Below are 13297 nucleotides of genomic sequence, written 5' to 3' on the forward strand. Positions count from 1 at the left end.
AGCGGCCACTGCACTCCAGCCTGGGCGACAGAGTGAGACTCCAACTCAAAAAAAGAAACATGAAAACAAATGTCCGAAGTGGCTCAAACTGTGAGGATTGCTTCTGAAGTGGGTAAATTGGAGTGGGAAGGGTGGACCGGGGCACTGATTATTTTTTTTTTAATAAACAAAATGCATTAATGCTTATTGCAAAAAATTTGGAAACACCAGAAAAGTAAAAATGAGAAAAGAATCCTTCTACTCCCTACACCCAAGCATTAATACTATTTACAAAAGCATTTTCCCATTCATTTTCATATACATTTTCACGGCAATGTATTATTTTATAGTAGATAAGATTATGGGGCTTAGTTGTAACCGTTTATGCTGTTCCTCAGTATTCTATTAGGAAAAATTTCACACCTAGAGATAAGTAGAAAGAATTGTAGGTGAGGGGATTGCCATGAGCCCATGGGTTCGAGAACAGCCTGGACAACTTGGCAAGACCTCATCTCTGCAATAAAAAAGAAAAAAATTAGCTGGGCATGGTAGTGCACACCTGTAGTTCCAGCTACTTGGAAGCCTGAGGCAGGCCAGGGACCAGCAGGTTGACACTGGGGTGGCTGTGAGTGTGACACTGCACTTCAGCCTGAACGACAGAGTGAGACTTCAACTCAAAAAACAAACAAAAAAACAAAAAGAAAGAATTGTACAGTGAACACCATATATTCACTACCGAGGTTTTTTACCTTTAACATTTAACTACACTTGTTTTCCAGACTTCGGTCAGTCTATCTATTCCTTTATCCATCCATTATCTATTTCATGGTTTGAGGCATTTCAAAGTAAGTTGCAGTCTTTGGCACACTTCATCTTAAACATGCCATCAGACATACCATCAACTAGAGTTCAATATCTGTTTATGGTTCTTTTTCTTAAGTTCATTTTATATATCATGAGACACACAAACCTTAAGCACACCACTTGCTAAGTTTTGATAAATGCATACTCCAGTGTAACCCAAGTCCCTATCAAGATGTGGAACACAGCAATCACTCCAGAGAATTCCCCATTCTCCTTTCCCTCTCAATCCGTATCTCTGTTCCCTATTCCCACAGTAGCAGTTTACTGATTTTTAAAGTCTATTCCAAAAACTTCATATAATTGAAATAACAGAAATGTGCTCTTAATGTAAAAGGATTTTTTACCCAGGAAAATGATCCACTGATGTTGATCATGGATAAAATTCATCTGTGTTGTGGCACCTATCATATTCCTTTATCTTGTTGGGTAGTGTTCCAATTTATGAATACACAGCTATTGTTTATCCATTCTCCTTCTGAAGGACACCTGGGCTGTTACCAATTTTTTTTTTTTTTTTCCCTATTAAGAATAAAATTGCGGCCGGGCTCGGTGACTCAGCCTGTAATCCTGTGCTTTGGGAGGCTGAGGTGAGCGGATTGCCTGAGCCCGCGGGTTCGAGACCCGCCCGGACAACTTGGTGAGACCTCATCTCTACAATAAATCAAAAAATTAGCCGGGTATGATAGCGCACACCTGTAGTTCCAGCTACTTGGAAGGCTGAGGTGGAAGGATTGCCACTGCACTCCAGTCTGGGTGACAGAATGAGACTCTAACTCAAAAAAAAAAAAAGAATAAAATTGCTATGAACATTCTTGTAAACTTTTTCTTAATGACATGTTTTCATTTCATTTGGGTAAATAGCAGTGGAATTGCTTTGTCATAGGATAGATGTCTATTTAGCTATATATGAAACCGCCAGATTTTCTAAAATAAACCAGATACATAGGGATATTAAAATTTTTTAATTTTATGTAATTTTTCAAAGGAATGCATCTACTTCAATCTGTTGGCATAAAGTGGTTCATAATATTCCCTTGCAGTATTTTTAATGTCTGCACAATCTATAGTGAGAATTCCTCTTTTGTTCTCTATACTGGTGATTCTTGTTCTCTCTCTCGGAATTTTTCAAATTTGTTGCTCTATATAAAGAAAAAAATTTTTTTAATGGACAAGGCCTCAATGTGTCACAAAGGCTGGAGTGTAGTGGCAAATTATAATTCACTACAGCCTTGGACTACTGGGCTCAAGTGATCTTCCTGCTTCAGCTTCCCAAGTACCTGGAACAAGCTACTGCACTCAGCTAATTATAAGACAAGTTTTTAGAGGTGAGGTCTCACTTTGTTGCCCAGTTGGGTCTTGAACTCCCGGTCTCAAGTGATCCTCAGCCTCTAGAGTAGCTGGGATTATAGAAATATAGATTATTTTAAATTGTATTGTTTAATTTACAAATGTTTAGGTGTTTCATAGATGGTTTTGTTACTGATATCTAACTTAATTTCTTCGTTGTCAGAAAACGAACTCTGCATGATTTCAGTACTTTCAAATTCACTGAGATTTGTTTTACAGCTGAGCATATGGTCTAACTTGGTTAATATTCCATGTACACTTGAAAAGAATGCATGTTCAATTGTATTCTGTAAATGTCGAGTAAGTCAAGCTGTTGGATAGTGTCATTCAAATTGTCTATATCCTTACTGTATTTATTTTGATCTAGTCTTATTAATTACTGAAAGAGGAATTTTCAAATCTCCAGCTATGATAGAGTGTTTTCTGTTTTTCCTCCTTTGGTTCTGTTAGTTTTTTCTTTGTGTATTTTGAATCTCTGGTATTAAGTACTGTATCAGTTCTCCACTGTTGCTGTAAACAAATTATCACAGATAGTAGCTTAAAACAATCCAGATGTATTAACTTATGGGTCTAGAGGTTAGAAGTCAATGTGAGTTGCACTGGCCTAAAACAAAGTACTAGGAGGCCACCTTCCTTCTGGGGACGCTAGGGAAGATCCATTTTTCTTGCCTTTTCTGGCTTCTGTGATGCTGCCCACAATCCTTGGCTCCTGGTCCTTTCCTCCATCTTCAAATCCAGTAGTGAGGTCAAGTCCTGCTTGCTTGCCTCACTCTAACCTCCTCACCTATATAAACCGCCTAATGCCTCCTCTTCTCTGCATCCTCTTCCACTCTTGTGGTTATGTTGGATCCATCTGGGTATTCTAGAATAAGTTCCCTACTTTAAGATCGGATGATAAGTAATCTTAATTCCATCTGCAACCTGATTTCCCTTTGCCATATAATGGGACATATTTATAGGTTCTGGAGATTAGGATGCAAATATCACAGGAGCATACATTTATAATTATTATCTCTCCTGAGGAATTGACCCTAATATCACTCTAAGTAGTCTCTTTTTTACACTCATTTTAGGAAGTCTACTTTGTGTGCTATTAATAACAGCCTACCAGCTTTTCATGATAACTGCTTGCATGATATATAATTTTCATCCTTTATTTTCCATCTATCTATGTCTTTATTTTGAAAGTGTGTCTCTTGTAGGCAAAATATAATTGAGCCTTCCATAGCAATCAGTCTGACAATCTTTGTCTTTTAATTATACTGTTTAGAACATTTACACTTAATATAATTACTGATGTGGTTGTGGTTTGATCTCCCATTTTGCTATTTGATTTCAGTTTTTCTCATTTATTTTTTTGTTCCTCTGTTTCTCCTTTACTACTTTTTTGAGGTTAATTAAATATTTCTTGGTATTACATTTTAAATCCAATATGACTTTTTAGCTATACCCTTTGTCATTATTTTTAAGAGATTTCTCTAGGAATATAAATTTCTTTTTTTTCTTATTTTTTATTTTTTTAGTTTTTAATTTCAAAATATGGGGTACAATTCAGGGTTAGGTATACAAATGTTCATTATACAGGTACCTTTGTTGAAGAGGTATGCCCTCCCCAGCAGATTCCCACTACTGCCAATCCCGCCTCCCACCCCACCCCCCGGCAGTTTTCCGCTGCTGCCAATCCTTTTCTTATAGTGGAATATAATTTTCACCCTTACTTATTACAGTCTTATAGTAAATATTATACTACTTAATGTAAAAGAACTTTGCAACAGTATAGTTCCATTTACTGCTACCACCTCCCTTCCTTATCCTTTTTTGGTATTAGTGTCATGTATTTTTATATCTATGTATGTAATCAACACCAAAATACAACTTACATTTTTGCATTGGAGCCATTTTTTTAAATAAAGAAAAGAATAGTCTTATATTTAGCCACAAATGTACCTTATCCAATGCTCTTTATTATTTTTTGAGATTCAAGTTTCCTTCTGGTGATGCTGCCTTTCTGTCTAAAGAACTTTCTTTAGTATTTCTTATAATACAGATTTCCTGGCTTTCATTGATCAAAAACATCTCTATTTCACTTTCAATTTTGAGAATATTTTTGTTGGTTATGGACTTCTGGTTTGACATTTTTTCTTTAGCACTTTAAAGATGTTCTGTTGTCTTCTGTCTTTCATTGTTTCTAATCAAACCAGCCATCTGTTATGTTTTTGTTCCCTATATGTAAAGTTATAATTGTCTGAGTGCTTTAAAGATTTTCACCTTGTGTTTTGTTCTTAGCAGTTTGACTATAATATGCCCAGGTACGATTTTGTTGTATTTATTCTTCTTAGGTTTTGCCTAGCTTCTTAGATCTATAAGTTAATGATTTTCATCACATTTAGGAGAAGTTCAGCTTTGGATTAAAAAAAAAATTCTGCACATTCTCTTTCTTCTGTTCTTCTGAATTCTAATTATGCATATGTTAGACCACTTCATTTTAGAAATAATGTCACTGGAATTTTGTTCACTTTTCACAATTTTTTCTCTCTGTTCTTTAAATTGTATGATTTCTATTGCTCAGTAAGCAAGTTAACTCTTTCTTCTGCAGTTCCCAATCTCTTGTTAAGCCCGTCCAGTGGGCTTTCCATTTCAGATATTCTTGTCTTCACTTCAAGAATTCCATTTTTAATAGTTCCCACTTCACTGCTGATATTTTTCTATGTATTTACCCCATAAAGATATTTCCCCCTTAATTCTGAGTATTTATAATAGCTTTATTAAAATCTTTGTCAGCAAATTCTAATATCTGGATCATCTCAGGGTTTCTATTTATTGTTCATTCTCTTGGCTATAGGTTACATTTTCCTGTTTCCTTACATGCCTAGTAATTTTTTTATTGTATACTGTGAAATGTGGATGATATTCTGTAGAAACAGAAGAGTGTTGGTTTTAAATCTAGCAAAAAGTTGAATGACTGATGGTCATCTCTTTCTTAAGGAGGCATCAGTTTACACTTTGCTTGGGAAAGTCTGTTTTGGTTACACTTAAGTCTTAGGGCAATTCCTTACCCTGAGACATAGACTTACTCCTTAGGCATAACTCCTTTTGGATTTGCTGGAAAGAACAAGGTGTTTATCAAGTCCCTTTAAATTTGTGAGATTAATATTCAGTCTCTGCCTCTCATATGTCAGACAGCAGCTGAAATCTCTGTTCAACTTTTTCAGACTTCCAGCTGTTGCATTCCACCAGGCTCCTTGGACTCCCCCATGAATATACACATTTCAGTGATCAAAGATTTGGGGGATATTGATGTGTATATTCAGTGGTTTTTTCCTTGTATTTCCTCCTTTTTGAGATTTCCATCCTGTTTCCAGTCTCCGACTCCTTCTCCTGACACCTCCAGCCAATATGACCATGTATCTATTTGAGTTCTAGTTACCTCATACTGCACGGATTGTTAAGTAACCATAGTAGAAAAGTCATATACAAGTAAATTTTATCTCATACCATTTACTTCTTTCAACGGTTGAATACTTTGCTCTGGTTTCTGCCTTTTTTCATCACTCTCCACTTTTTTTCTTTAAACTTTGTCCAGAGTTCATTGTTGCTATCTATGAGAAGGTTAGTCTGATACGAGGTACTCCACTATGCTTGTAATTATAACTTCATCTCATTAACTCTTGCTGGGTTTTCTACATGGGTTGGTGGGCAGGACCAAGGATTAAGCCATATGCCTTTGTTCTTAAAATGTAGCAAATCCATGAACATGCTTCCAAATCAAAATAGTTAAACTACAGAGATCTGTTTATTCACGACTTCACACTCAGAATTCTAGCTGTTCAAGCTCCAAGCTCAACATCCCATTATTATTATTATTTTTTTTTGAGTTGGAGTCTCACTCTGTCGCCCAGACTAGAGTGCAGTGACCGCTCCCGGCCACCGCAGCCTTGCCTGCTGGGCTCCAGCAATCCTTCCTCCTCAGCCTTCCGAGTAGCCGGAATTACAGGCGTGCGCTACCATGCCCGGCTGATTTTTTGATTTATTGTAGAGATGAGGTCTCGCTGCCCAGGCGGGTCTCGAACCTGCGGGCTCAGGCAATCCACTCACCTCAGCCTCCCAAAGGCGCGGGATTACAGGCTGAGCCACCAAGCCCGGCAACATTCCATTATTGAATTTATTCTTTTGGCCATGTATATATCCATATAGTGACATATGACAAATTCTATGTTAGTTCTCCCTTTTTTCCCCCCTAACAATGACTCTTGATTTCTTTACATTGTTAAGAAAAGTTCACCTCAGCATTTCTCAGGGTTGGAGAAACATGGCATTTGGCTTTAATTCTCACTGAGTCCTCCTGGCCAGGATTTCCTGGGATTCTTCCATGTCTTTTCCAAATCTTGACTGAAAACTATGGCTGGAAGGGATAAATCATAGATTCCAGGTGCTACTTGTCCCCAAATGAGTGCTGATCCTGGAGCCAAAAAAACCCACAACTCCCTGCTTGTTTTGGGGGGGTATTTTTGGAATAGTTGCAAACATGTGATATTTATCTTGAGACATAGCCAACATTTTTAAGTAGCCAATAAACAAAATATATTTATTAAAAAATGCATTCTTCCATTATTTAAAAAAAATATACTGTGCTCATGTCATTACACTTGTGCCAGGGAGAGTACTTGAATAGAAAGGAAAAGTTTTCTCTGATTCCTACCTGTCAGCCATGATAATTATAATTATACAATCTTAGCCAATACTTTTCTTATACTCTCATTATCTCTCCCTACAAATCCTATAAATTCTTCAAGTTTCAGCCTTTATGCTACATTATCAGATAGCCCTTTTGGTGAGGTCGCTGAGCACAATTTCAGTAAAAGAACATTATCTTGTTATCAAAGCAGTAATAGTTAAGACAATAGCCCTGGGAGTAAGATAAGACTCAATTTCAAGTCCAAAATTTCCCACTTGCTATAAAATCTTTGGCTTTTCTATAACTTCCTCTAAGTTGTAGTAAAATAGAGATAAAAATAGTCTCTACCTTTGTTTTTTATTGTTGTTACGAAGATTAGAGGTGATAAGGCCTGGCAAGTTTGAGAACAGATCCTGGTACATTGTTATTATTTTTATTATCATTATTGTTGCTGTCATTATTTCTTCCCCATAGTAAATGCCAAATAAACTACTGCCTAAGCAAAGGCTTGGTGAATTGAATAAGTGCAATTCCGGTGAAAGAAAAAAAAATTACAAAACAAGTCATGAGGAAAAAATGAATGTAAGTTATTGTAAGTGCTATAAAAAAACAACAAAGAGCTAAGGAAAAGAATGTCAAGGGACCTGTTTTGGATAGGGTTGTCAAGGAAGGCCTCTCTGAGGAGATGATATGCAAGGTGAGACTTAAAAGGCGAGAAGGAGCTGGTCACACAAAAGGTAAGGAGAACAGCATGTTCAGGCAGAGGGAGTAGCAGATACAAAGATCCTGAGGCAGACATGTGGAGGGACCTTCCAAGAATGGAAGGACCAGCAGTGTGTGGGGACAGGGTGAGGAGGGCAGGGGGCACCATGAGAGCAGAAGGCAGCAGGAGCCAACACGAAAGCCTAGAGTGGACAGTTTGGTTTTAAGTCCAAGGGCAGAGGAAAGATACCGTTGGGTTTTAAGCAAGGGAAAGACAAAGTCCTCACACTTCCTCAGTCCATGACTCACAGAAACAAACTGAGAACCAACATTTGTAACTTGTGATTTAGAGAAACTAAGAGTATAAAAGTAGACTAAAATATTTCCCATTATGATTTAAGTTATTGATTGCCAACAAACCAGAAACGCTTTGGGGATATTTGATAAAGATTTCATCTGCTTATTTTTCTTTTACACCCATCACAAATCTGCAATGGATAGTGGGATCCACTTCAAACAGGATTGACAAGAGGAGCACGTGCAGGAAGGGTTAGGGTCACTGAGAAGGAGGACCACAGTCGAGGCTGAGGAGGGAGCTTGAGAGCACAGATGTCTGCACTGTGAGCACCACCTTAGACGGCAGGGGGTTTGGAAGATGTGGGATAGCTTTCCTAAAGAAGAGAATTCCAGTATGAAATTAATGAGATAGTGATTTGTGCTGAACTTTCTGGAACACATGCCTGACAGAGACTTAAAGGGTATTTAGGTTTATGTATCAGATCATTACATATTTTCAAATCATCCTTGGGGTAACAGGTGTTTGCCACTGTGAGCTTCTTCTGGAATGCTGGAGTTGATTCCCTCTCTTGGAGCTGCTTTGTTATCCATTTGCTTTAACCTGCCTCACTGGGCACTAATTAAGACCACTGCCATTAACATAGCAAACTGTTTCTATTTTCACATGATACATCGAGCAATTAAAATGATTTCCTCTCTTGTACAAGGGAATTGATTCCCAAAGGAAAAGCCTACAGGGAATGTTGGTGAGCTTAGATCCCCGTTACCTGTTCACCTATGACAGATTCACTTCAACATGTATGTAATCGTTGAACTCCAAAAGTGTGTCAGTGGTTTTTGCTTTGTTTTGTTTTTCTGAAAACAAAACAATAAAATTTTGGTGCTACGAGAAAAAGCATGTACCACAAAAACAGTGGTGCCGTGAGTTTTAAACTTTTTTCCTGGAGGATGAAGGATAGCTTACTAAATGCCAGTTATGAGTTTGGTGACAACCAATTATCTTCCATTTCATAGCAGCTGATGAGTAACAGCTAAAGTGGTGAATACCTACTGTTGCCAGGTAACTGCATCCACCGTGCTTCCTGCCACCTTCATGAATCTGGAAGGAGTAGAAAGAAAAAGATATTGCAGCTTAAAGTAAACTATATCCCCAAAGTCAAAATAAAATAAATCAAAGCATGGATTAGACCAATCCCTAAACACGATGCTTTCCGAGAGGGTCCGTGGCTATCGGAGGTCAAATGGTAAAGAAGGTGGGGAACCTTCCTTCTGGCTCCCCACACATTCCTCACCACCTGGAAGTCAAGACCCAAGGAGGCATCCTATCTCCATCTGCCTTCCCAGCTCCATGCCTGCTGATCCCCACATCGACTTCTCTATAATCAAAACTTGTCCCATTTCCTATTCTCTAAGGACTCTGGTTTCTGCTAGGAAACAAACAATAATATTTCCCGAGGATGACGGCATAAAAGATTCCTTTGAAAAACAGCAGACTTTCCTGGACAGGGCCTGGGAACACCCAATGCATTTATACGAGTGTAAAGCACTATGAAGGTAAAGGGCTGCCACACCTTTCTGAGTGTAGAAACCTGAGCATTACGAAGAGACATCCCTTCACTGATGGAGCAGCTAAGCCTAGAACTGAGTGTTCTGTGACAAGCATACTCAACTCAAAAGGGAACCAAAATTGGCTCCATGTGATAAAACACACATCAAAGCCTTGCTGGCAATTCCCCACTGGCCCGTACTCCACCATCCTGTGTTTGGTTTCCGGAAAACAAAAGGGTCAGGAGGATGCATCTGGGAACTCACATGTCTGTGCATAAATTAATTATCCACCTACCTCCCTCTCCCCGTCCACATGCTCTGAAGCCATGTGCTATCGTGGTTATTACCACTATTTGAGAAAGTTGCTACCCAGGCAAGGAAATCAAAAGGAACATACTTTAAGATACTCCTTTTAGCCTGGGGCCATGGAGAACAACATTTCTTCAGAGGGAAGCCATCTTTAATGGTACTTATTAACTGAAGACTTCTTCCACTGGGGAGGAAGGTAGTGTTTCGTCTAGAGGTATTTTGTCCCTGCTCTCCCCAGCATAATTTGTAGGCAGGCGCCCATTGTCTTCACTGTGTGGACTGCCATGTACTGTCAGAATAGAGGCTCTGCCTTGCTGTGATGGCCAGAGGACTGAGTCTCTCTGCTGGAGTGGATGAGAGGGCCATGAGGGCTGGATGCCAAGGCTGTTGGTTAGCATCGCAGTAAAGTCTATGAAAGAAGAGAAAATAATAAAGTGAAGGAAAGGAGGGGACTTGCTCCATGGGAAGGGGGAAGTAAAAGAGAGGAGAAAGAGGAGGAGGAGGAAGAGGAGGAGGAGGAGGAGGAAGAGGAGGAAGAGGAGGAGGAGGCAGCCACAGCAGCCCTGGCTTGGCTCTTGTCTGCATGATTTTGTCTTTTTTCACCAGTACCAATCAGCAGTCCCTGAGGAAGAACGTGGAAGTCGGCAGACGAGGGTGATCAGGAATGGAATTGGTTTGATAGGCAGGGCCAAAATGTCCATGTGGGCTGGAGGGAATATAACATTTACTAAGTACCTTGAGAATGCCAGTCATTCACATGTGTTCTTCCTAATAATTCTCAAAATTGCTTTGCTTGGTGAGTTGGATATTGTCAGCCCCATTCTATAGATGATTACTAGCTTTCCTGCTGGCTGCAGAAGGGCATCTCCCAACACCCCAGTCTGCCAGCTCTGATGGTGCCATGTTCCCATCCTAGCGGCTCTCCTTGGGAAGCAGGGCACAGGTACCTGCCATTTTGGAAAGCCGGAGACTTCTCTTTCTCTTTACCTCACTTCCTTTCCCAGTCCAGGAAAAGCTCTTTTGAATTTGGAAGGGCAGCTAAACTCTCCTCACTATCTCTGACCCTCCGGAGGCCTCTAGGGTGCCTCTTCGGGAATTCAAAAACCAGATGGATTTGTGTACTTTTTGCCTTTTCCACCCTGCTATGTGCCACCCCTGAGTCAACCACACACCAGCTATCTGCTTGAATGGAGAGAAGAAAAGTGGAAAAATATAAGAAGAGAGGAATCAGATCAGAATCCAAAATACCATTATCCCTGCCACATACGTCCTCTAAGCCAGTGGTCCCCAGCCTTTTTGGCATCGGGGACTGGTTTCATGGAAGACAATTTTTTTTGGGGGGGGGTGCGGATCATCAGGCATTAGATTCCCATAAGGAGCATGCAACCTAGATCCCTCACATGCGCAGTTCACAGGAGGGTCGTGCTCCTACGAGAACCTAACACCACGGCAGATCCGACAGGAGCTTAGCTCTGCTCTCCTGCAGCTCACCCCCTGCTGTGCGGCCAGTAACTAACAGGCTACAGATTTGGATTGGTCCACTGTCCCGGGGGTTGTGGACCCCTGCTGTAAGCAGTGAAGTTCGATGATAAGCTTAGTGAAGTAGGTGGCCCCAAAGTAAAGAGGGGAAGATGAAATTTTGCATCTCCTTCCCAGGATATTTGAAAAATGAGAAAACCTAGACGATCTTGGATGCAAGTGTCATTTAAAAAAAAGAGAGAAAAATTTAAAATATGTACTGACATGAGATTTACTCCTCCAAAATAATTTCTGAAATTTCTGAAATGGAAGTTTTTATGTAAAAGTATCTTCATGTTCATATATAAACAACCATCGTGAAAATGACACATTTATAAAGATTTCTCATGATACAATGTTCCCCAGTTTCTTATCTGTGTAATTTCCCATAATCCTGAAAACAGCCCAGTCGGGTAGACATTCCTACATTAGAGTGGGAGAGGCTGAGTTCTCACTGAGGTTATGTGACGTGCTCAATTCACAGAGCTGGTGTGGACTAAGCCCAGGTTCTCTGATTCTAAATACTACCCTCCTTCTAGTATCTGATGCTGCCTCCAAGTTGTTTTCACTGAGGAAAGAAGTGCGGTACAACTCTAGGAAGCAAAAAATCTGTTGAACTTCTGCCTTGAGAAAACACTACCATATTACAGAAAACGGAAGAAGCCTGAGCACGTTCTTTGCTTGTTAGCTTCCTCTCATGGATGTGAGCACTTCAGTACTTATTTGTAAGACAACATGCTAAATGCAGGTTTCAAAACGTGGCTGGCTCAAGGCCTTGCTACCAGGAGACAGATTGGTAGAAAATTAGCTATCCATGTTTCTGTGTGCCGTACTGCTGGTGCAAACCAACTGCCGTGAGACTGAGTCAAGGGAGCAGTTAGGCTTGCCTTCCATGGTGTTAGAAGATGGGATACTGATTGGGAAAATCTTCATATCATACACAACATTGAATCTGACATTGAAAGAAGGGAAGGATTTTGCCATGAGGAATAGCCCAGGCAAAGAACAGCCCAAGCATAGCAAGGAAGGGTCGAAGTGAGTTGTGTTCTCAGGAGTCCAGTATGTCTGGACATCAGGGAATTAGTTAGGGAATGGCAGGAGGGCGGGCCGGTCAGCTCACCAGGAGCTTCCTGTGATGCCTCTACAAGTCTGGCCTTGACCCTGAATGAGGTACAAGTCCAGGTACTATTACCTTGTCACAGGCTAGCATGCAAAATAGCACCGTAAGATATAGCTAGCTTGTCCTCTACATATTTTAGTTGGGCTTCTTGCGTGTTCAAACATAAGCAAGAGAGTGTCAGGATCCGATATGAGTTTTAGGAAGGTCACTCTGGCTATGGTACAGATGAAAGGCACTGTTGCAGATAAACTGCCAGGGGATTACTGCAGAGAGATGGGAGGCTTTGAAATGTGGGAACGAAAAGAAAGAAAGACATTTTAGAAACACTGCTGTGCGCTCAAGAGGAAGAAAGGATACACAGTCTTAATTGCAGCAATGAATACTGTTGCCCTAGATGAGGAGCCGAGGAGAGGTCTGATAATATTGGTGAATATATTCTAACCCTCCTAAACATGCCTCAAAGAACTTGGAGTAAATAGTCATTGATATTAACAGCTATGCATTCGCAAGAAAATTAGACCCACGAAACCATTAATGCGCTGCTTGGCTAGAAGGCTCTAGACAGGCACTTAATACCTCTTCTGGAGTCTTGATGATACTAAATCTGGAGAGCCTCATAAGCACCGGATATTTGTTCTTCTATATGAGAATTAAGACTTCAAATTATGTTCCATTATCTCAAGGTATATGATCAAAAGCATGAGAAAACTATAGGTAGTGACATCTAAAGTAATGTTCATGTTTTCTCTCCACACCTGCACCCCAAGTCCCTCGAAGAAAATCCATAAAATCTATAATTAAATATGAAATATGCCGGGCTCAGTGGCTCAGCCTGTAATCCCAGCGTTTTGGGAGGCTGAGGTGAGTGGATTGCCCGAGCCTGCGGGTTCGAGACCTGCCCAGGCAACTTGGTGAGACCTCATCTCTACAATAAATAA

General features: G+C 40.1%; 1 protein-coding gene across 1 annotated transcript in view; it reads right to left on the bottom strand.

Moving 5' to 3' along the window:
• Nucleotides 1-13297, bottom strand: part of HPSE2 (heparanase 2 (inactive)) — a 651318-nt gene that overhangs the window by 201484 nt on the left and 436537 nt on the right. The window contains exon 6 of the mRNA XM_008073956.1: nucleotides 8916-8963. Within this exon, the coding sequence (XP_008072147.1) occupies nucleotides 8916-8963 (48 nt within the window). The remainder of the gene's footprint in view (nucleotides 1-8915; nucleotides 8964-13297) is intronic.

Source organism: Carlito syrichta, unplaced genomic scaffold (assembly GCF_000164805.1).
Source record: "Carlito syrichta isolate Samal-C Ts95f unplaced genomic scaffold, Tarsius_syrichta-2.0.1 Scaffold316221, whole genome shotgun sequence".
Lineage (NCBI taxonomy): Eukaryota > Metazoa > Chordata > Mammalia > Primates > Tarsiidae > Carlito > Carlito syrichta.